Below are 22726 nucleotides of genomic sequence, written 5' to 3'. Positions count from 1 at the left end.
GTGGAAGCCACCGTTCTCTTCTGTTTTTTACAGTCGCTAATTGCAATAATGAAATTCACAAGTAATTGAGGAGCATTCTTCAGTATAAAGTATCAAAGTATCCAGCTAAATATCTATTAAATTAATGAATTTGAATAAAAAAATAAAACATATTATTAAAATCAATTAGGATATTGTTACTGATATTTGCATCGTACATGTAGATGACGTGTATTTATGCAACCACCGTATTCTAATTTATGAAAAATAGTATCCATGTGAAAGGAAATAACGTGAAGACAGAACACTTAAAGGAACTCTTGGGAGTGCAAATCTTGTTTGGACCCTCCCTCGCATTGTATCAATTATCACGTGTGCGTGTGCGTGTGCGTGTGCGTGTGCGTGTGCGTGTGCGTGTGCGCTTGCGACATACAAAATTATAGGTGGTCCATCAGAGTTAAGCCTCAGACTGACAATTGACAACGTGTCTAATGCATGAGCATCGCTTTCCTTCGGCTATTTTGTTTGTAGCCATGCCCTAACGGCGTGGTCCTCCCCGGCCCCTTTTTTTTCATTTTAAAGATATTTTAGTCTATACCTTATGCTACAAAAATAAAAAATATATATTTTTCTCGTCAATAAACTCTCAATCACCAACATTTTCATAATATCATGGGAGCAAGATAAGGCATCTACTACAACTCTACTCTCCACTCATAATAATAAGACGCTAGCTGCAATATCACTCTCCATCCATAAGATGAGCATCAATCTCTACATCCACTTACCATGAGGATCTCCATCATTTCTCCATTCTTGGTAAGCTACACACCACCGGATAACTGTAACTATTCCATGTTTTTTACTCTCTTGTACAATGATTCCCTCGTATATTTTTACTAATTTAAGTATTGAAGGATTTTTTATTTTGACAAGCAACTTGTTTTGTAGAAAAACTCGTAAATCAATGATTTAAGCCTAACCACTCAACCAACCTAAAATCGTTACCGTGAAAAGCCTAATCTAAGCTAAAATTTACATGACTTCAACGGGTATGATCCCAAACCTAAATCCCGCCCAGGCAAAACACATTTGCACCCTTGAAAATCATGGTTGTAAATTCTTAACAATTAATTTAAATAACTTCATTCATATGTAGTAATAATTATAAAAACAACTAAATTATAGAATTGTCCAGGTAATTTTCCCCTTCTAGATTGTTAGTCAGACCATGTCCTGAACTGCACCATGTTGAGAGGATGGACCAAACACTTCTGTTTGTAGTTTTCCTTGTTGGTTTGCTGAGTTCAATTACGCACAAAGTATGTTTCTATGCTCAGGTGCCCCCCCTTCACGGCATTCTGCATGTTTCTTGAAATAAGGAATTGTCCCATGCCCTTTACAAGCATTACTGGTCCTACACTTGAAGACAACATGACCTACAAACTTTCGGTAGGAAGGGCCTAACATTTATAGATTTAGCAAATTCTCACGATGCTCTTCCGAATCAGGGTAGTTTCTAGCTACCGAAAGCATTATAGATCACTATCGAGGGGCATCTGTCACTCGCAGGCATGCAAATTTTTCATGTGGGGATGGTAATTATTGTCTCATTTTTCTAAATTGGAGCAAAACATTACATGGTAGCCCACAAGAAATGATTGCTCATATAGGATGTTTGACAACTAGAACAATATGCTTTTCATGCTATCGATCAGGATTTAACCTTTAAGAAAGAATGAATAATAATCTACTTAAGATGTGATTAGAAAATAAATCAGTCTTTTCGTATCAAAACTAACTTAAAAATACGTTTAGTTTTAAGAGGAAAAATACTGTCCATATCAAGTTCAGAAAAAGAAAGATTACTTATTGGACTTTTAGTACTTAATTTTCTCCTTGTAATACTTTGCTAAAATAAAAGCTAATGCCTTGTTGGGTAACATAAAACTTTTTATTTATTTATCATTATTTGAGAGAAGTATTTTTCATCTGATTAAATTGAATGAGATGCAAGTATAAGCATAACAATAATAGATGATTTTCAAAACATGTAAGGTAATTTAACTGATCAGATTTTGAACTTGCTTTTCAATTGTTATAAGTTCGAGTTCCCTTAGGGCTACTAGAGGTTTACATGGTCGTTAACTTCAGGGTCTGTCGGATTAGTCGAGGTGCACGCAAGATGGCCTGGACACCCACGTTAATCAAAAAATTCTAATAATAATAGATGATTTTGACTATTAAAATGTATTAATAATGAAATTTCATTTCATTTTTATATTATATTAATAATATATTAATTAAGATTCAATAAAATTCTTAATAAATATTAGAATGATTATTATACAAGTGGAATCTACATTCCAAACTGAAAATACATATAAAACTTGTAACAATTAATAACCCAAAAGCACTGCATTATTTGACACACAAAAAAAGGCAGAAATTGGTGATGGATTCACAATTAAAAAAAAAAAACTTGATAAGTCACAACTCAAGACCATTGAAGGAAGTGTCATAAACTAGCTGGCCTTAAACGATGTCGTAATTCCAGAAAGTTTCAAGTATCTATCAAGCAACACCTTTTCTTTTCGGGTACACTCATACCTTATATCAATGACTCCATATATTGCAATGTCAAATACTGCATCAATGGAGAGGAGAAGAATGACTGTACAGAAAAAATATATAGATGGTATAATTGTAATCAGATGAAGAATGTAAGGTTATTTTTGTCCGAAAAGTTCTTACTAAGGTGGAAAAAGTTGGAGAAGCGCCTTTTCCAGCATCAAGTTTTGTCTTGGGAAAATGGAGAAACTTGTTTTCTTTTTTCCTTTGTAAAAAGACATCATTTAAACAAAAATTACTTTTTAAATGTTAATTTTTCTATTTTTCTTGAAACAAATGGAGTAATATTTTATTATTGAATTTAACAAGTTAAACAACCTTATTTATACTAGTACTAGGTCTATATTTTAAAGAGAAAAATTATAATAAATAATTATAGAGTTATAATAGGAATTTCTAAACTAAATAGAAAAAATAAAATTATCAAGCACAATATTTGATTTTCTAAACTAAATAAAAAAAATAAAAATAACTAAGAAAATAAATATTTTTTCTAAAAATCCTTCTACATTAATCTCTCTAGTTAGAAAGAACTATTCCTTGAATTTTGGTCTTTAAATCATTGTTCTTGAATGAATTACAATGTTATTGATGATGATAATATATTAGAGCTATAAGATTGGAAACACCTTTATTTATGATCCTTAGAAGAAGAGTTATTTCAATGTCTTTCCATGAATGCGACATGTAATTATATGAGTTGAAGAGTACTTTCATTGAAAGTTGTGTTAGCACTTTTGAACTCTATTGACCTTTATTGTGTTATTATATATGGTTACTCAACTCATATAAAATAGGCCAAGTATCAATTCCTATAACACTCTTAATTTCTATAGAATCATTAATAATAGTTAGGGTATATGTGTTACATCACCTGTTATGTATGACCTTTCTATCATATTGTTATGGTTTACCTAACAGTAGATGACATATATCCATAAACACCACATCATACCAAATATTATCAAAACATCTTACCATAAAAATAATGAGATAGTATTTATTCACAATTACCTTGTTATATTATTTTAGCCAGTTTAGTTTGTAGAACTTTAGAATATTTTCTATCATGAATTGCTACTTATCTATTGCCTCAATCGATACCACATGCTCACAGCTACCTTTATCAATTATCATATCGTATACCTTATCCTTGATTATACAAGTAGAATGGAAGAGGCTAGTAGATAGACAATCCATACTTGAATCACCTTTACGAGCAAGCAAGCTCTTTTAAATGACAAAGGTAGTATTGTTATCTCCTTGCAAAATCTTATCACTACCATCCGAATCATCATAAACAAGATCACTTACTTTCTTCTCAGGTTTTTCTATCAACAAATTTTTGTTCAAATAACTCTCTGACTTATAGAAATCAAAAGATTGATGCTCATGTTCACCATACATGAAACATCAAATTTTATAGCCAAATTCAAAACCTTGATATGTAGTTTGTTAAGTTGCTTATTCAAGTCGAGCAGATGATTTATGTTAGTTAGTGTGCACCTCTTTATTGTTTTTTGTCAAACCAAAAGCCGTATTTGTTAGTTAACCTAATAACCTATTATTTTTTTATAGCCAAATCCCTCTAATATGGTTCTAAAGTTGTCCATAAAGACTATAAACATAGCATATCCTATATGAATTGTTATGATCTACTTAGATACCTGAAAATTAGCTATTATTCTATCTCTGACAAATTCTTCCTAGCCATCAGTTGGTAAAAATTATCAATGCATTCATCAATAGTCCTCCTCTTTATCTTAATATATGGAGTCATTGATATAAGGTATGAGTGTACCCAAAAAGAAAATGTGTTCTTTCATTTTTTACAAATCATTAATTTTTTATTTTCCCCATGTTTTCTAAGACCTTTTCATTTTCTTCCATTAAGTAGAAGCTCGCGCTTTAATCTAATAGTGATTAGTTCACCCTCATCTGTTTTGTTATTTTCTTACACTGAAAAAATCATTTCTACTTCATTCAACCAATTGATAAATTTCTTTGTCCATAAGGTGTTTGTGTGTGTGTGTGTGTGAAAACCCGCTAAATTATAATCTGAGTAAAATAAATAAAGTACCGAATAGATTAAATAAAAGGATTCCAAGTATTGTAATTAGATACAATAGAATAAAATATAAGATGTTAAGGTGAGAATTAAGTAAAAAGAAGAGTTGAGTGGCAAAAATAGAAATGAGAAGAAATGAGGGCCAATGTGTAAATAAGTAAAAGTTAGACTATAAATGCTCCATTTTTTTCTCTTTTAGCCGTGAGCTTCAAAGAAAGAGAGGGGGAAGAATGGTGTGATTTTTCTACTTAAATGCTCATTGATTTCACTAATTAAAGTGAGTAATTAGAGTGAGTAACTTAATTAAACATAAAGAGGGGGTTGATTTTAAGGTGGTGAATGCATTGAAGGAAGGATTTCAAGATAGGGTTTGAAGAGGGAGAAGAAGAAAACTTGATTTTTCTTGCATTCTTTTCTTAAATCCTTATCAAAGTGAGGTAAATAACATGCTCCAAATGATTAGTTCCTTTAATTTTATGTTTGATGAAGGATTATGCAAAATTATGATTATGTGAAATTGTGGATTTATGTTATAATTTATAGGAATGATGCAAATTATGTTTGAACCATGTTAGAAAGCATGAATTATGATTGGGTAAGTGTTTAATTTTAAGTAAAAGAAACAAAAATTATTTTTCCTCATTTTAATTGAATATTTGGCCAAAAGAGGAATAATTTGGGGGAATTGAGGTTAAATACAATTGTTTGGAAAATAAGGGAAGATGAAGGTTTATAAGTGTTGTTATATGAATGAAGTAAGAATTTTTCAAAGAGAAAAGAAAAATCTTCACTTCCTTCCCTAGGTTGTTTTTGGCTAAATAGAGAAGAAAAATTAGAGAATGAAGTTTATATGATATTATTGAGGAGTTTTTGGCTAAATAGAAAAGAAAAATTAGAGAATGAAGTTTAAATGATATTATTGAGGAGTTTTTGGCTAAATGAAGAAGAAAAATTAGAGAATGGAGTTTAAATAATATTATTGAGGAATCTTACCAAATTGAAGACAATTGATGTTGATAGATTAAATTGTATAGGGACTTTTGTGAGAAAAAAAAGAGTAAATGTTTCATAAAGGAGGGTTTTGTCCTCCTTGAATTAAAAGTCAATTAAACTTAATTAAGGGTGTTGGATTTAATCAAAGAATATGTAATGGGTATTAGAATTTTTACCGGTTCGAATGAATGAACAATGACAAAGTAATTTTTATTGGTACAGAGGAGGCCGCAGGACCTAATCAGCAACAAGGGACATCTTCACGCGCACAGACACCAGGTAGGTGTTCGACACCTTTGAGTAATTAATTAGTTTAAAATTTTTTATTATTATTGTAGAATGAATTTTTATAGATTGTAAATTCTAGTGCTAGTTACTGGAAATAATGCCCTGGTGAATGGGCAAGCCTTGAAAAATTATTTCCTGGTTACTGGAAATAATGCCCTGGTGAATGGGCAGTTACTGGAAATAATGCTCTGGTGAATGGACAAGCCTTGAAAAATTATTTTCTGGTTATTGGAAATAATGCCTTGGTGAATGGGCAATTACTGGAAATAATATTCTGTTGAATGGGCAAGCCTTGAAGATCATTTCCTGATTTCTGGAATTTATGCCTGATTGCATGGCCATGTTAAGAAAATTAATTTACAAATTAATGGGAAAGTCACTTTAATGTATATGAATAATTAGTCCTTAATCAATTACTTATTGAAATGTGCAATTATTTTAATCATGTTTTATGCGATAATGTTTTTAGGTACATCGCACCCTCGATCTGGAAAGTAGATGCTTTGATAAATAATTTTGTTATGTGATTAATGTAATTGGAAGAACTAATATTTTGTTGTAATATACTTCAATATCTAAAAATGTAATGTTTAACTTATTATCTTATGTATGATGTAATTTATAATGTTATTATTATTATTAAGTTGAATTATGGTTGGTTGTGTATATATTTGAGCACAAATACAAAAAAAAAAAAAAAAAGAGACGATGCATGTTAAGAATTTATTAGTTTTATTATAATGTTCTATAGAAAATAGATTTGAGATATTGAAATATGCTTGAATTTTTTTTAAGTCCAAATAATGGGACGAATATTGTGATTGATGTTACAGGTTGAGAAATGATTGAGTCGATAACTTGGTATCTAAAGAATACAAAGGAAACTCTGCCGAAATTTCAGGAAAATTGTATATATATATATAAAAAAAATTGTAGCTACGAATATATATCATATATTTTGAGTTTATAATTTGAGACTGTTACAGTATGTGTGAAATCCTAAACCTCTACAATATTCATCTCAATCCAAAGGTTATTTCCTCTACTCCCACCTCTAAAACGAGTTCTTTAAATCCGATCATGTATCCATGATAACTCTCCTCACGATCCGCAAAGGTTTTCAGCTCCGCTTAATATCAGGTCAATTCTATAATCTTTATATACATGTTCTTTATCACCAGTTTTTTAATTTCCTTTTCTTATGGGAAAATCACCTCATCCTCTATTATAGAAGCATGTCCTGTTTTGTATCATCTTTAAACCATGGTTATACCAACACAATACTAACCACCAAAAATTGTTAGACTCCACTATTAACCAACAGAAATAAAAACAATACAATAAATATATTAAGCATAAATAAAAACATAATTCTATCAAAAAATATCTCAAAGCATAAGAATTCTTATTGGACTTTATTACTCAATTTTCTCTTTGTAATGCTTACTGAAATACAAGTAAAGCAACTTGTTTTTACCAATGCTAAGTTTATTTTAAAGAGGAAAAAAAATTGTAATAAATAATTATAAAATTGTTATATAAATTTCTAAGGGTGTTCAAAAAATCGAGGTATCTAAAATATTTGCATTAACCCATTAAAGTCAGATAATATGAATATTAAAAATGTTAGTGGGTTAAAAAAACTAAATGAATGAATATCATGAGTCGGGTGACGAGTTGGGATATTTGAAACCCACTCATTCCGACCCAACCCGTCCATTCCGACCCAACCCGCCAATTTAGTTAGTAATAACCCTAGAAAGTCTTTAATATAAATAGTATTTTTTCTACTCTTTAATTTTTTTTTTTCTTTTGTCTTTATCCCGTAACGCGTTGCACAACTATACCACACCCATAACTCTCATTCTCCTTTTATTCTCATTGTTTCTCTTTTATTTAGCCACACCCACAACCTCACTCTTTCTAGTTTCTTCAATTCTTGTTTTGTAGGTTAGTAATTTTTTCTTATAATAGAACAGCTTTGATTTTGTGTTCATTGGTATTTAAAAACAAATTATGTTAAAGATGAGGTCGATTGAATCCTCGGGAAAAAGGGATAAATAGGACTTGGTAATGTCTTCAGCAAGTATTGCCCAATCTAATTGTAATGCCTTGCTTTTTTCAATTAACAATTCAATTTCTCTTTCATTTTCCAGAAGAATTTTGTCAATTGATGTCTCATAGTGGTTGAATTTTAGGATTACATAAAAGAACATACTAGCCTTTCCTTTTGGTGATGGGAGGTGGGGGTGTTGGTGGGGATTTCAAGTGATTATATTTGAGTAGGCCCACTTCATTTTCTTTTTACTTAGATGAATTGTCTTACTAAAACATAATTACAATAATTAATCATGCATAAAGAAGAAGTCTTTTCCTGGGAGGACTATAAATCTATTAGAATTTTCTATTATATATTTGGCATCTCCCTTCATCACTAATTTGTCTAGAAAAATATAGTAGTAATTTTTTTTTCTTCTAAATATCTCTAAATTTGGTTTTCTATACAAATCAATTAGTGCCTTAATTTTTATTCTCGCTCGGTATCCTCCCTATCAAACTTTACTAGGAAAAGGTTACAGAGGTTTGTATTTCTTACTAAATATATGTTCATACAATTATATTTGTTCTCATTATAAACAACTATTAAACATCAATCCAAACTTGTTGGCATCAGCTATATGGATCTTTTTGCACCGTTCAACTTGATCATACATTTTCTCATTATATTTCAAATATTTTAAACCAGAAAAGAAATTCATTATATTTATGCTAAACATCAATCCAAACTTATTGGCATCAACTAAGTTATTAAATAATTTATTTATATTATTAATAAATGAAAAGGATAAATTATATCAACTAAATTCTCTACTAGATGTGATTTGAGGTATTAAGCATTTTTCCTCTTGTATTGTATTTTATTATGTACAAAGGCCAACTCGTGAATATGTGTAATATCCATAAAAGTTTATCACAACCTAATATATCTAACTCGCTCGAGTCCAGGCAAAATTTGAATGGGTCGGGTTTAAAATTTGTAAAATATCAGAAGTTAGGTTTGATACAATTATAAGCCTAAACCCAATCCAACTATATCCATGAATACCTCTATAAATTTCTAAACTAAATAGAAAAAATAAGATTATCAAACATGATATTTAATTTCTTAAACAAAACAAATAAAAATAACTAACATATAAAATATTTGGCTTTTCACTGTAGCAATGAACAATAAAATGCCAAACATTTTTTCACTAGGATTTTTTTTTTCAATTTCATCCTCAAATATTGAGTTTACTGGATATAGGGCTCCAAAGTTGGGCTTGCTAGGTATAAGGCTTCATAATTTATTTTGATTTATTTTCTATAAAGTTATTCTGGTCTCGTGACCTGAGTCACAAATTTTACGAGTTAGCCATATTAACTTGGGTTATTTTTTGTTTTTTTTGTTTTTTTATTTCATGTTTCAACATTAGGTTGATTAGGAAGTAGGATTATAATTTTTTTTATTTGTTTTTTATAGGGCTATCATGAACTTATGACCTAAGTTGCGGGTTAGGCTGGTTGATCTGGATTTTTTTTTATCCTTTTTTAGTTATTTTTTTAAGTTCATCGTTTAATATTAGGTTGATTGGAAAGTAAGCTTCATAACTTTTTTTTATTTGTATTTTATGAGGTTATTTCGGTCTCATGACCCGGTCACAGGTCTGATTGGTTGACTCGGGTAATTTTTTTTGTCCTTTTTTAATTGATCTTTTTTTTTAATTTCACCCATCAACATTGAGTTTATTGGGAATTAAGTTTCATAATTTGTTTTGATTTTTTTTCTATGTGGTTATCCCGGTCTTATGACCAATATTTAGCAGGTTAATTCGAGTTAACTTGACTCATTTCTTTAGTTGATTTTTGTTATCAATTTCAACATTTAATATTGGGTTGATTGAGAATTAGGTATAATAATATTTTTTTTATTTGCTTTTTATAGGGTTATCAAGGTCTCATGACCCGGGTAGCGGATTCGACAGGTTAATTCTAGTTGACCTGAGTCGATCTAATATGTATTCATTTCAATCTTTTTTTAAAAAAAAAATATTGTCCTGATTTTTTTAAATCAAACTATACTTTTATTGGTCGTTAGGGTTATTTTTTTATCTATCAAGTTAACCAGGTCACATCAAATCAATCTCTATATATTTTAATTTATTATTTTTTATCCAAGAATACATTAACAACACCTAACTTTTCTTACGTTAAAAAAAAAATTTCAATCGCGCAAAGATCTAGTTGTTTTCTAAAAACGTTGTTGCCTCAGGTTTTAGCGATAATATAGGTCCAGGTCAGGTGCCTATTCATGGATATTTGTAAGAATATTGGAGATGCAGCCCATATCGTCTAGCCCATGATATAATGAAGCTTTGGCAAGCGGCACAATTTTGATGTGGGCCGTCAATAACTTTATATTATAAATATGATGTCCGGGTGTCTTCCTCTACAACGTTGGATATTGTCTAATTTTAGTCCTAAAAGAAAACTTCCAAAAACTAATTTAATAAAACAGCAATTCGTTGTTGCTATTTACGATTCCATAATATTAATTAATTCAATTATTAATTTCAAAACCTAAATCTTATTCACTCCCGCAAAAATCTTTCCTGAATAATAAAATGGAATGTTAACATCTCATTTGCTAGAGCAAGCAACTTCATTTAAATTTTTAATTTTTTTAGTTTATATATATATATATATATATATATGATGCTACTGACCTATGAGGATATTTTTAAATTAAATAAACAAAATGGAAAAAATAGCCCATTGGAACTCACGGCAGTAGGCTTGTTTAGAAAGCAGCAATTAAAATTGCTATGCTGAGGAGACCATCGGCCTAGCTCCATGGGCTATGCAGCTCAAATTCTGCTAGTTTATGGACAAGAATTCTGGAAAGGCATTTTAGGTAGAGAATTACATCAATATATTGCACACAAGTATCAATATTCACTCCCATTTGTCACGCTTACAATGGCACATCAGCAATTTCTTGTTCAGAAATTCTACTGTTCTTGAGTTATTGCTAGTAGCTGTATCTTACACCAGCTAGCCTAAGAATTTATAGGCATGTTGAATTAAAGAAAGAAAGAAAGAATTAATGAAGAGCATGAAAAAATAAAAATATGAAATATCGCTAGAATCTGATGACATACATCGACAAAAATTAGTTAACGACATTGTTGGTGCGCTTGCTAGGGCCAGATGGGGGTAAGGGACCCTTCGGAAGGAGATTAAGCAGCAAGGGCCTGTACTTGTTAACTTCCTCCCCTTCTGAGACATCATTTCCTCCCGAGAAAGCTAGGTCTGGTCCTTGCTGGATAGCATCGACGTTGTGCAGTAGAGAGCCACCTAAGAGCCTGGCATGTGCAGGTTGAGACATAGCCATGACAAGCAAGAGTATCAAGATAGCACCATTGATTTTATTAAATCCAACCATGTTGCAAAGCTGAATCTGCTCACAGAAGCAATGAGAGGATTGTGAAAACACGAAGAGGTAGGGAGGAAGAAGAGGCTATAATGGTATCAAAAGGTGAGGAATGGACTTGAGTTTTGCTTGTTGCTGAAGACCATAAGCTCTTATAGAGAAAAGTCAGCATTTGAAGGTTCTTCGTAGAAACAATAAGTCAATAACGTGTTTCTGACATGGGATTTTGACTTTTCAGACTCGTTCTTTCCCTTTGAATGCTATCTGCTACGTTGACATTGAAAAAACTCACAAGCCGCAAATCTAACACGTTTTCAAGTCGGTGCATGGCTCTTTGCACATTTGTCCCTGTAGAAGACTGGCCAATTGAGGGTAGTAGAACTGTTCAAGTCTCCCAGGAGGACCCTTGATGCTGGTGCCGAACTGGTGAATTTCAGCATCATTTGGCTTGGCAATTCAATCAATTTCTAGATCACTTTCTGGGTTTGGTCCACAGAGGCATCAAATTTGTTTGTTTTTTTCTACTTCACCAGATGCAGAAAGGCTTGTTTATAAATGACTAGACAGCAGATGTTAATGAACATGAAATTCTCAATGAATCTTGTAAGCAAAAATCTACAAATGTCTAAGATTTACTTACAATTTATAAACAAATAACAAACAGAGATGTGTTAAACTGATATGACCACTCTTGATGAGGAACTACTCGAAGTTGCAACCGTACTATGACCCTCCAAAAAATCACCATCCAAACCAGCTGCCCATCTTTTTACAGTCCTCAACAAACTAGAGGCCTTTCTTCTTGCTCTCATTGTCCCTGATCCCATTAATTCCCATATAATCCTTTCGATTCCAGTTATCGTTGCAAGCTCTGCCACCATCTCTGCTCCCCCTTTTCGACAGATGGTGACGAGTGTTGCCACCGCGCTTTCGCGAGCTGTCTCCGATCCTTCCCTCATCAATGTGCCCAACTTCTTTATCGTGTTATGCGCGGCTGCAACCGCCATTATCCCTCCTCTCTTTACCACCATTTCGAGTATCGCCGCGGCTTCTACCGGCAGAACATTGATCATTTCTTTAACCACATCAACCACTCCTTCCTCAACTAACCTCCGAGCTGCCTCTCTATCCCCCGCCAAATTCAAAATTGCCACCAATGCATCCCTCTTGGGACCCGGGGGCCCGCTTTTGGCTAAATCCATCAACCCCTTAATGACACGTGTCTTCCTCCCAAGCAGTTTCCTATGGGAGTGCACACAAGATAGGCTGAATATAGTTGCAGCTGCATTCCCCTTCGCCTCCCACGTGGCACCCGTGCGTAACACCTCGATAACGCCGTTCAAAGCCTTGCCGTTTTCCATGATCTTTGTTTTGTTCGCTTCAAGAATGGAAAGATTTAACATAGCTGTAACGGCGTTAACTTGTAAGTTCAGAGACCCCACACCTACATCCGAACCTAAATATCTCGCGAGCACTGGGATGGCCCCAGCCTCAGCGATGCAGGCTCGGGAATCCGAATTACTCTTTGCAAGTGTACGAAGCTCATAAATAACTCCGTTAACCGCTTCCATTGACTGCGAGGCCGACATTTTGTTCACCAAAAACGACGCCGTCATCTTAGTAGCCTCAAGCGCTGCCTTGTTTTTTATAACGCCGTTAGTTCTGTTATTATCTCCCGCCGTTTCAAACGGTATTTTCAGCTCTCGGCACCACATGGCTATCAAATTCTTCAAAGCTTGGTTGGGTATCAAGCTGGTGTGGACCAGGGCCTGACCTGTCTTCGGACACGTGTTGTGCCCTGATTCAATCCAGAGAGCAATACTCTCTCGATCGTACGTCTGACCTGTGGCCATCACAACTGGGTCCCGCATTAAATCCAGGCTTATCGGACACCGGAAATCGGCCGGGATGTTCGCATCCGATGCTAGTTTTTTCGTCTTGCTATCAGACCCTGGTGTCAATGGCTCGAACAGCACGCATTTCGCGTACCGAACGAGTCCTATCAAAGCAATCATGTCGGACTTCGCTTTCTCATCTTTTTGGTTTTGAACTTCATCTTCAAGATTCTCAATTTCTTCTTTGCAAGATAAAGAATTGGGTAACCCCAGGAAATCAAAAATCTCTGCCAGCTTTGAGTTATCAGGGACAATCTCCTTCTGAATCCGATCAAGCATTGTTAACACGTCGAGCCGCAAACTGGAATCTCTTTTATCGACAAAGACTTTTGCCTGGGAGCATTGTTTCCTTAACAGCAAAAACAATTCTTCAACGTCTTCGCTAACCTCGACTTCCTTGACAGAAAAAATATCCAAAAGTGTTGCTAATTCTACCGTCAGCTCATGGAAATTATTAGCAACCGAATCGCTTTGCATCAATAGCCACATCTTGCTTCCATTCACGCAGTCTTCAAGCAAGGTCTTGATTCTTTGAAGAACTAAGTACATTTCTTCGAAGCATAAGAGAGTTGGAGATAAAACTAGAATTGGTTTTTTCAAAAGTTCCTCGAATAAGATTGCGAGGATCTTCGCTTTACGTATGATGGACAAAGAGTTACGTTTCAGAAGAAACGGAAGAGGTTTGAGAGAAGATATTTCTTGGGAGAGTAGAAAGAGAGATTGGAGAAGCCTCTGGTCAGAAAATTTTGGTGGAATAAATGCTCCGGCTGATGGCCTCCGTTTTCTTGGCGGGAAAACTTGAGGAGGAATTATTGCCATGAAGTATTATAACAGGGAGTTTTCTTTCAGAAACAAAGAGAAATGATTTCAAGGGATGATGATGAAGATGGTAGGGTTTTCTTGGCTTTTGATTGAAGGAGAAGATTATGGGTTTGGTTTTCTTAGTTGAAGGACAAGCTGTTTCTTACAACGTTGGGCACTTCTTCTTTTTTACACTTCTCCTAATTTGTTTTTTGGCATTTGTTTTATATAAGCTGAAAAATGAGGGAGAGGTCAGCTGTGATGAATTGCGATTCAATTACAATTGATATAGCTGGTTTTTGACTGCTTTTGCTTGTTCTTGTTAATAATAAAATGGATTAATATTGTGTTTAATTGAGCCTGCAGCTGCAGGTCGTTTACTTGGTAATTAGCAAGATTTTTTCAACCTTTTTTTTTTGTTTTTTTTATTGAAGTTAATAGTAAAACGAACTTGATCAAAGAAGGCTGTGATGTTCTGGATTGAGTCGACCAAACATAGATGGTTTTATTTTGTTTCTTTAATTGCGAGCCGTCAGATTTTTTTAGATTAAAGATAATTAAGTACATATTTAAAATTAATTTTTAAAATATTTGTGGATTAATTAAGAAAAACTCGAATTAAGAATATAAAAATAAATAAGAAAATGAATTAAACCATTTTTTTCAATCCAAAGATATTTTTAAGTAAATATCACCATGTTATAATGAGATATTTAATACATGTATGGTAATATACTGTATTGTATTTTTTAATTGAAAAATCATTAAAATAGAATTTTTTTCATAATTTTTTTACATCAAAATCATAAAAAAAAATACCTAAAAAACATTAATTTTATATTTATTTTTTTCAATTACAGGCAATTATAACAAAAAAGAGAAAAATAAATATAGAAAGAAGAGACAAACACACACTAAATTCTTTCTTAAACACAAAATACAAAATAGTATATAGTTGCGGGCAAGTACATGTACATTAATTAATTTGCACATACAATTGTGAACTGGTATGCACTTACTTATCATATCATATAATATTGTATACAATAAGTTGTAATGTAGGCGTAGGGTGGCTGTGGACCAGTTCTGTATCGACCGTCACCTATCCACTATTTGTCAATAAATGAATAATTCATGCATTGTTTGCTGCTTCCTTTATCATGCATTGCTGGCTAGGGCTAGCTTTTTAAGATACTTTTACTTTCTTTTCTTTTCTTTTCTTTTTTTTTTTATCTTTTTAAAAAGATAAAGATATAAATGTCTAAAAGAATGTGTGTTCCATAACTAAACTTCAATGATTAGACCATTGGGTTGCCAGCTTCTTGGGTTAAGAATATTTAATATTGTTATGATTTGAAAAAAATTATATTTAATAAAAGTTATAAATTGTTGTTTTTTTCTTAACAATTGTTTTAATATAAAGTTTTCAATGTAAAATTATGATGTATGCTTATTAACTAAACAATTTCAAATTTATATTTAAGTTAATTAAAACATAAATTAAACAACCCTACACCACATAACATAAACAAATAGAGTTTTTGACCAACTTTATGCTGATGTGCTTTGAACAAGCTAATGTCAATATGGTGAGATCCTTTCTAATAGCTAACAAGAACCAGTCCTATAATTAATGAATGTGTTTTATTAATAACAAATACACTAAAATGACGATTTTCTCTTATTTTACTATTCACTACAAAAATAGAGTGACATATATCATCATGTAACAAATATATTAAAAAAGAAGGTGATTTTCAGGTTCGAGTCATGTGGTTGCTCATATGATAGCCACTGGAGATTTACATGGTCGTTAACTTCAGGGTCCGTGGGATTAGTCGAGGTGTGCGCAAACTGGCCCGGACACCCACGTTAAACTAAAAAAAAAAAAAGTGATTTTCCTGTAACGCACTTTACTATTGACCAAAATAGTATCGTGACATTTATAGCCTTGACCAAAATATTTGGTTAGCTTTTGAACCAAGAGTGTTTTGATATTTTCACATGATGCATTTGTCATTATTGATTTATTTAAAGATATATTTTTATATTTAATATTTTAATGAATAGTGAAATAACCAAAATACCTCCAAGAGTCAAAAAAAATTCAATTATTTAAGGTAGGGGTATTTAGATATTTTTATTTTTTAATACATAGTACAATTAAACATGTACCCTTATATCTAAAAAATTTAATTCATTAGGGGCAGGGGTATTAGCGTCCTTTTGTCTCGATCTTTTTTTGTTAATTGTTAGTTTGGTTGAGTGTAGCGATATAATTTAACATTAAAATAATATTTTTTTAATTAGAAAACGTTGATAGCTCGTGCACGGCACGCGCTAACGCGTGGGAGCTTAATAATAATAAAATTAGATTTAATTTATTGGGAATTACTAGATTTCGTGGTTTTTCTAGATTGTGTGCTTCAGGTCTAATAACTCGGGTAACGAGTTTAAAAATTTAACAATTTAAAAAAAAATACTTTATGATTCTCTTTATTTCTTTATCGGGTTGTTATAGTCATATAATTTAGGTCGCGGGTTTAGTGAGATATCTCATGCTGACTTAACTTTAATTAGCATTGTTACACATTTATTTATCATGAATAGTTTTTTATATTTTTTTAACTCCATTTCAATACTTAAAAATTATTTTTTATACAAAATATATAATAGTTTACCCTCGCAGCAAAGCGCGATCAATTGTTAGTGGGTGTCTATATTACAATTGATGAGATAGTAGTTATTGTTGGTTAATGTTAATTAAATATTGTGATGATTATATAATATTGAATTTCATGATTTTTATTTAATTACTTCACAAATCCAAATATTGATGCCTAGATATAAGCTGTTAGTCGATGACCGATTAGGTAAAAAACAAATTAAATAAAATCACTAATTATTTCAACATTTAACTGCCCCTAATCACCAATATCTAGCCCTCTCTAAGCACATTGACTTTTACATTTTCTACGAAATATTTTTTCATTTGATTTTAAAATTTAGCAATCAGGATAAGGTTGATTTAAGTTTTAAATGTTTTTTCATGGGTGTTTTTAATTATTGGATTACTCTTAGCACTTCCACAGAAATTGATTGACGTTTACTGTGTAATGGTGCCAAATCAAACTAAGCCAATTAATTAGTTTTAAAATTAGTTGTGACAAATTCAATTCAATTCTATATATATATATATATATATATATATATATATATATATATATATATAATGTAAAAAAAGGAAAGATAGAGTATTGTGCTTGAAGAATTCAAAATACAAATAGAAGATAAGCTCCGTTGGCTTGATGTTCTTTGCTTCTGTTTGACTCATTAGCTTTATTTGAGCTTATGATTGGTCAATATCATTTCCTTAGGCTAAACCAGCCATGAAATTGCCTAGTTGCAGGAACAGGCACAGGCACAGGCACAGGCAGGCACACTTACAAATGAGCTAAGGGCTCAAGGCTCGATTATGCTTTATCAATCCACGTAACTGCGTCAGCATGTTCTCGTCCAGGATAGGAAAGAAATTATGATGACGTGCAAGAAAAAAAATAAAATAGAGGGTGAGAAATGAGCATGATCCATTCTGCTTGTTCTGGTGGACTTCTCTAATTTAGCTTGTTTGGTGATTACGTGTTTTAAAGAAGATTATGTTCTTAAAGAATAAAAGATATTCTATAATATCATTAAATATGGATTAATTTAATAATATAATAAAAAAATAACAATAATAAATAAATAAAATATATTACCTTGAGCAAAGCTGAACTAACAAGTGAAACCCGTGATCTAAACAAGAAATATATTTAAATTACATGTTTATTGTGCATTCTAGCTCATAAAATTGAGATAATTCAATAGAAAACGAAATTGACGATAATTCATTAGATTTAGGCTTTGTTTAGTAATGTAGTTCAACATATTTCTTATTGAATTAATTAATCAACTTGCTATCGAACATTAATTTTGAACTTGAAAATTTTTGAAAAAACAAATTTGACCTATTTTTATTTTTATTTATTATTATTTATTATTATGAGAATCAATCCTACTACTTCTGGTCCTGGAGTTTCCACGCTTGAAAAAAAGAACCTGGGACATATCACTCAAATCATTGGCCCAGATGTAGTTTTTCTCCTGGCAAGATGCCTAATATTTACAATGCTCTGGTAAAATTCTTTTTATTTTTTTAAATAATAACAAATTAATTTTTTTAAGTGATTTTGATATATATAAAAAAATCTAAAGCATTTTCAATCGAAAAATACTTTGGTAAAATTAAAGTGCAAGATGAGTCTCATCTTCCATTTGGAGTGCTTTCCCAATTCAATGATCAAATAGTAAGAGGGTGTTTGAGATAGTGGTAGATATTGTTTTTCAAAGTGCTTTTTATTTGAAAATACATTAAAATATATCTATATCATATTATTTAACAATGAAACTAAATATCTATATCATATTATTTTTAGATTCAATCTAGTTTGACGGGACAATTTGGTGACTTGTTAATATAAAATCTATCTCAATTCAAGTTTGTTTTGGACATCCACATAATTAAACTCGAATGACTTTACATGGTTAGATTTGAGTGAAATCCGGTTGGGTAACTTCAAAAAACTTTTTAAAAAAACCCTATTTAAAAGAATAATATTTTGAATTATCCTAGGTTTACTCAATGACTCACATGTTGACCCAATAACTCAAAACTCAGGCCTTTAACCTCCGATCGATCCGATAATTACGTAAGTGATTGAGTTCTAAACGTAATGTATACTTCTAAACGCGCGCACCGACGGAATTGTCTTAAACCACTGACTGCATGTTCTCTCTAAACGCACACCCCGACGGTATTGTCTGAAACCACTTTAGTGTTCTCTCTAATTTTTACTGAGTGTACCGTGAAGGGTACTACTTCTATAAACTGATAATTGTGTGATATTTACGTCTTCTTTTGCTTCTAAAGAGAAGATATCTATGTCGGCACCTCGCAATCATTAGCGATCATGTATAGCAGAAAATAGGGATGGTGACACGGTATCCAATCCTCCTATAAAAACAAAATACTGCCTTTAAATATTTCCAATTTTTACTTCACATACTGCGTCGATTGTGTGCCGGGAATCATCATCTTCATCATCATCCTGATGAATGCAGCCACGAAATCAATTTAACTATATATGCAAGGGGTGATGACCGACAGATTAGTCCGATGGAACCAAAAACTGGCATTGGATAGTACTGTTAGACACAACCACCTCCATGAATGATGAGGGACACGCGGGTCCTAGAACAGGTGGAATATGCTCCCTTGTAATATTGATCACCATCTATCTACCAACCAAACAAGAATAATATAAGCTTCCACTACTTGAACTATGAGTTTATGTACTTGGTAATTTAAATTTAAAGCATTTTCAATTAATATAGTTATGTTCTTATTACAGTAGAAGAGATCTGATTGATCAATCGGAAGATTGGTTCCTTAGCACCAAAGTTTAGATCAATCATGCGTAGGGTTAGTTAAGGTGCATTTGTCAAGAGGAAAAAAAAAGGGTCTGGACCTATCCCGATCTTGAAGACAATCCAAGAAGAGTCATAAAATTTTGTTTCTAGTCCAAATCATTGCCCACTTATAAATTTCTAATCATGGATGCAATGAAGTGGTACTAGCTAGAGAGGTTCCACCAGCAATGACAAATTTATAGTTTCAGTATTCCTTCTAATTGTATTTTTTGTTTTCATAGAAGAACTGATGAAGAAGAAGAAGAAGAAGAAGGATTAGTTGATTCTGGCATTAACAGACTTGGAGCTAAAACAACGAACACGTCCTATTTCTGATTTTGTATTTATAATTTCCCCATCAATACCAGAAAGTATGAAACATAAAATTGACATCTAATTTGCTTATAGGCAAGCATGCTTATAACAAGGCTATTTGGGCTATTGGTCAATTAATCCTCAATCCTCCGAGATATAGTTATATAACTCAATTTGAAAACCAACCCGACCCAATACGAGGTCTGAGTCATATGTCGATTCTAAGTTAGGAATAGATTAATCAAGTTCCAGGTCGATCCGTCAACAATATTACTTCAGGGTTAAGACTCCATTGTACCTGTACCCAATCCTTGTGATCAAAGCATATGGCTATAATAAGGATCTTAAAATTGGATGAGTTAGTTCCCATTTTTGATAAAATTGAAACTTGAACATGAGACCTCAACCCTTCTATCTATGCAAGAGAATCTTGGAGCTCCAACTTAAAATTTACATGTTGGTTAATTGGGCATGGATCTAACCTACAACTCAAGGGAAACATGCCAAGGCAGCTTGATTTCTGATTTGGGGATCGATGCATGAATATTCAGCTAATTTATTACAAACTCAGGATCTGCATGTGCTTCAAGTTCTGGACCGCATCTGTTGTCCTCGGACTAATAATCCAACAGTACCACAGACAAAATTGTATACTTTGACAAAGTGGGCTAGTTTTAGGTTGCAAAGACTTCAATTCATGCTCAGACTCCAATAATAAGGGGAAATAAAGCCTAGTTTATTTAGGCTTCTAAGACTTTGTTTGCCGCTGAAACTTCATTTCAAAAGCATCAATTAACATCAAATTAATGCTTTTCATGCTATGAAACGTTGTTATGATCGTTTGATTATTGTATTAATATTTGTTTTTTAAAATAATTTTCTTTCTTTTCCACTTGATATGTAAAAATAAATATTGTGACATTTCTTTTCTAACAATATTTCTAAATTGATTGTTTTTTATATATCAAAATCGAAGATTTCACAACAAAACAATTTAAAAATACAAAAGAAAAACACTAATTTAAAGAAAAAAAATTAAAAAAAAAAACGTTTTTCCACTGCAGAAAAAAAAACAGATTGTTTTAACTAATCAAAGTCTAAGCAGCCGCAATTAGTATGGATTTAGGCCCAGCTATAACTTCATACATCCCTTTCCTTCTAGGCTCTCATACTGTATAGAACACTGTATGGACTTTTCCTTGCAGATACAAAAATACAATGCACTGGGCTCTTCGGCTCAAGCCCAACTAAGGTGGACCGATTAGATTTTGGGCCTGTCCAGGTACACGTAAACCTGGGCCTTATGTATTTTATGGAGGCTGTCATTTTTTGTCCAATGGAGGACCATTGGATCTAAGCTGATCCATTCCTCCCATAATTCCTTGTTGCAAGGTTCAACCTTTATACTAATTTTTTTTTTTTTTTTTAAAGGAGGGCTTAAAACAAATTATAAGACCTAGTCGGAGGTTGACCCAGCTTATGAGTCCAGAGGTCAATCCAAGCTATAGCTTTTTTAATTTTCAAAACAATTTTTTTTTAGTTAAAAAAAAAAAAAAGCCTAGGGGAGTAGCAATTGTCTTTTCATTTCCTTGTGTAAGAGACCCTCCAAGACAATTTTGTAGTAGTGGCTTCTACTCTCAAGGAATTGGCTCATGGTTTCTTCGTACAGTCATTTGATCATATCAATCTAGGTCTCGAACCCTGGTCTAATAAAATAAAATAAAATATTTAAAATAAGCTGTTGATTCAGTAAATTATATGTACAAATAAAGTGTCTTCTCCGGAATACTATATGGCTGTTTTGAGCTATGAAGGGCTAACATACATAGAAACCATATTTAATGTGAATTGCTGATCCTTTATTATATAGTTTTATTTAATTAATCAAGAAAAAACTGGCCCTTTCAGAAATTCCTAGGTCATTTGGGGCTGCATTTGCACAGAAGTTTCAGTAAATTTTGAATTTTTTTTTAAAAATAATATATTTTATGTTACTAGATCGTTTTAATATATATCTACAAATAAAAAATACTTAAAATAAATAACCTTGACCGCACTCTTTGGCTCTCTATGAGCACTGCATGCTTGCCACCGCCTTCTTCTGTCTAAAGTGATTGTTGCCCCTACACAACCTGCCATGACGTGCCCACCACAACCTAATTTTGTGCCACCAGACAACAACTTTTATGGAAATGGATTTATTTTCTTGTTCAAACAGACCCGACCCAGACCTGGATTTTGCGTTGGATGTATTAGCCTCGTTTTTGTCACTAAAACGAAGTCATTTCACGTTTTTTTAAATGAAACAACTTTATTTTAATCACCATTCTTCCTGTTCAAAATTAAACCCGGTCCGAGTAAGATTTTGAGTAGAAGAACTATAATTTAAATGGAGTCACCATTCTTCCTATAATGTTTGTTGTCCTCCTTTATGAGATGGTTCTTAGTATCAATATCAATATCAATATTAATACCGGTAAAATATCACGACAATTAAGGCTTGTTTTCAAATGAAAATCACTTTGAAATCACAGTCCAAATATTATTTTAAAATAAAAAGCATTTTGAAAAATAATCATTATCACACTTTCAGACACCCCTGAATTATAGAATCTGAATAAAAAAATAACCTCTAAATAAGAAACTAAAAATATTTTAATATATCATCTAATCTAATGGTTTATGTTTTTGGATTTACTTTTTTATTTAGTAACAGTTTGGTGGAAATTTTCGTGCTTCCTGGACAAGAAGGTTTGTTTTATGTTATAATTAGAA

General features: G+C 32.2%; 1 protein-coding gene across 1 annotated transcript; it reads right to left on the bottom strand.

The window, feature by feature from the left end:
• Window positions 1-11403: 11403 nt before the first annotated feature.
• LOC7488775 (U-box domain-containing protein 16) lies at window positions 11404-14389 on the bottom strand. The gene is made up of 2 exons (XM_002323025.4): window positions 12073-14389; window positions 11404-11790 (listed from the first exon to the last, which is right to left on the bottom strand). The coding sequence occupies exon 1, from the start codon at window positions 14144-14146 to the stop codon at window positions 12104-12106; it is 2043 nt and encodes a 680-aa protein (XP_002323061.2). The 5' UTR covers window positions 14147-14389; the 3' UTR covers window positions 11404-11790; window positions 12073-12103.
• Between the last annotated feature and the right edge of the window lie 8337 nt (window positions 14390-22726).

The sequence above is a fragment of the Populus trichocarpa genome, chromosome 16 (genome assembly GCF_000002775.5).
Source record: "Populus trichocarpa isolate Nisqually-1 chromosome 16, P.trichocarpa_v4.1, whole genome shotgun sequence".
Taxonomy (NCBI): Eukaryota; Viridiplantae; Streptophyta; class Magnoliopsida; order Malpighiales; family Salicaceae; genus Populus; species Populus trichocarpa.
This window is presented reverse-complemented; position numbering and strand designations above follow the sequence as displayed.

Excerpts from the sequence above, each read along its gene's own strand:
- LOC7488775 (XM_002323025.4), bottom strand. The coding sequence starts at position 14,146 with ATGGCAATAATTCCTCCTCAAGTTTTCCCGCCAAGAAAACGGAGGCCA.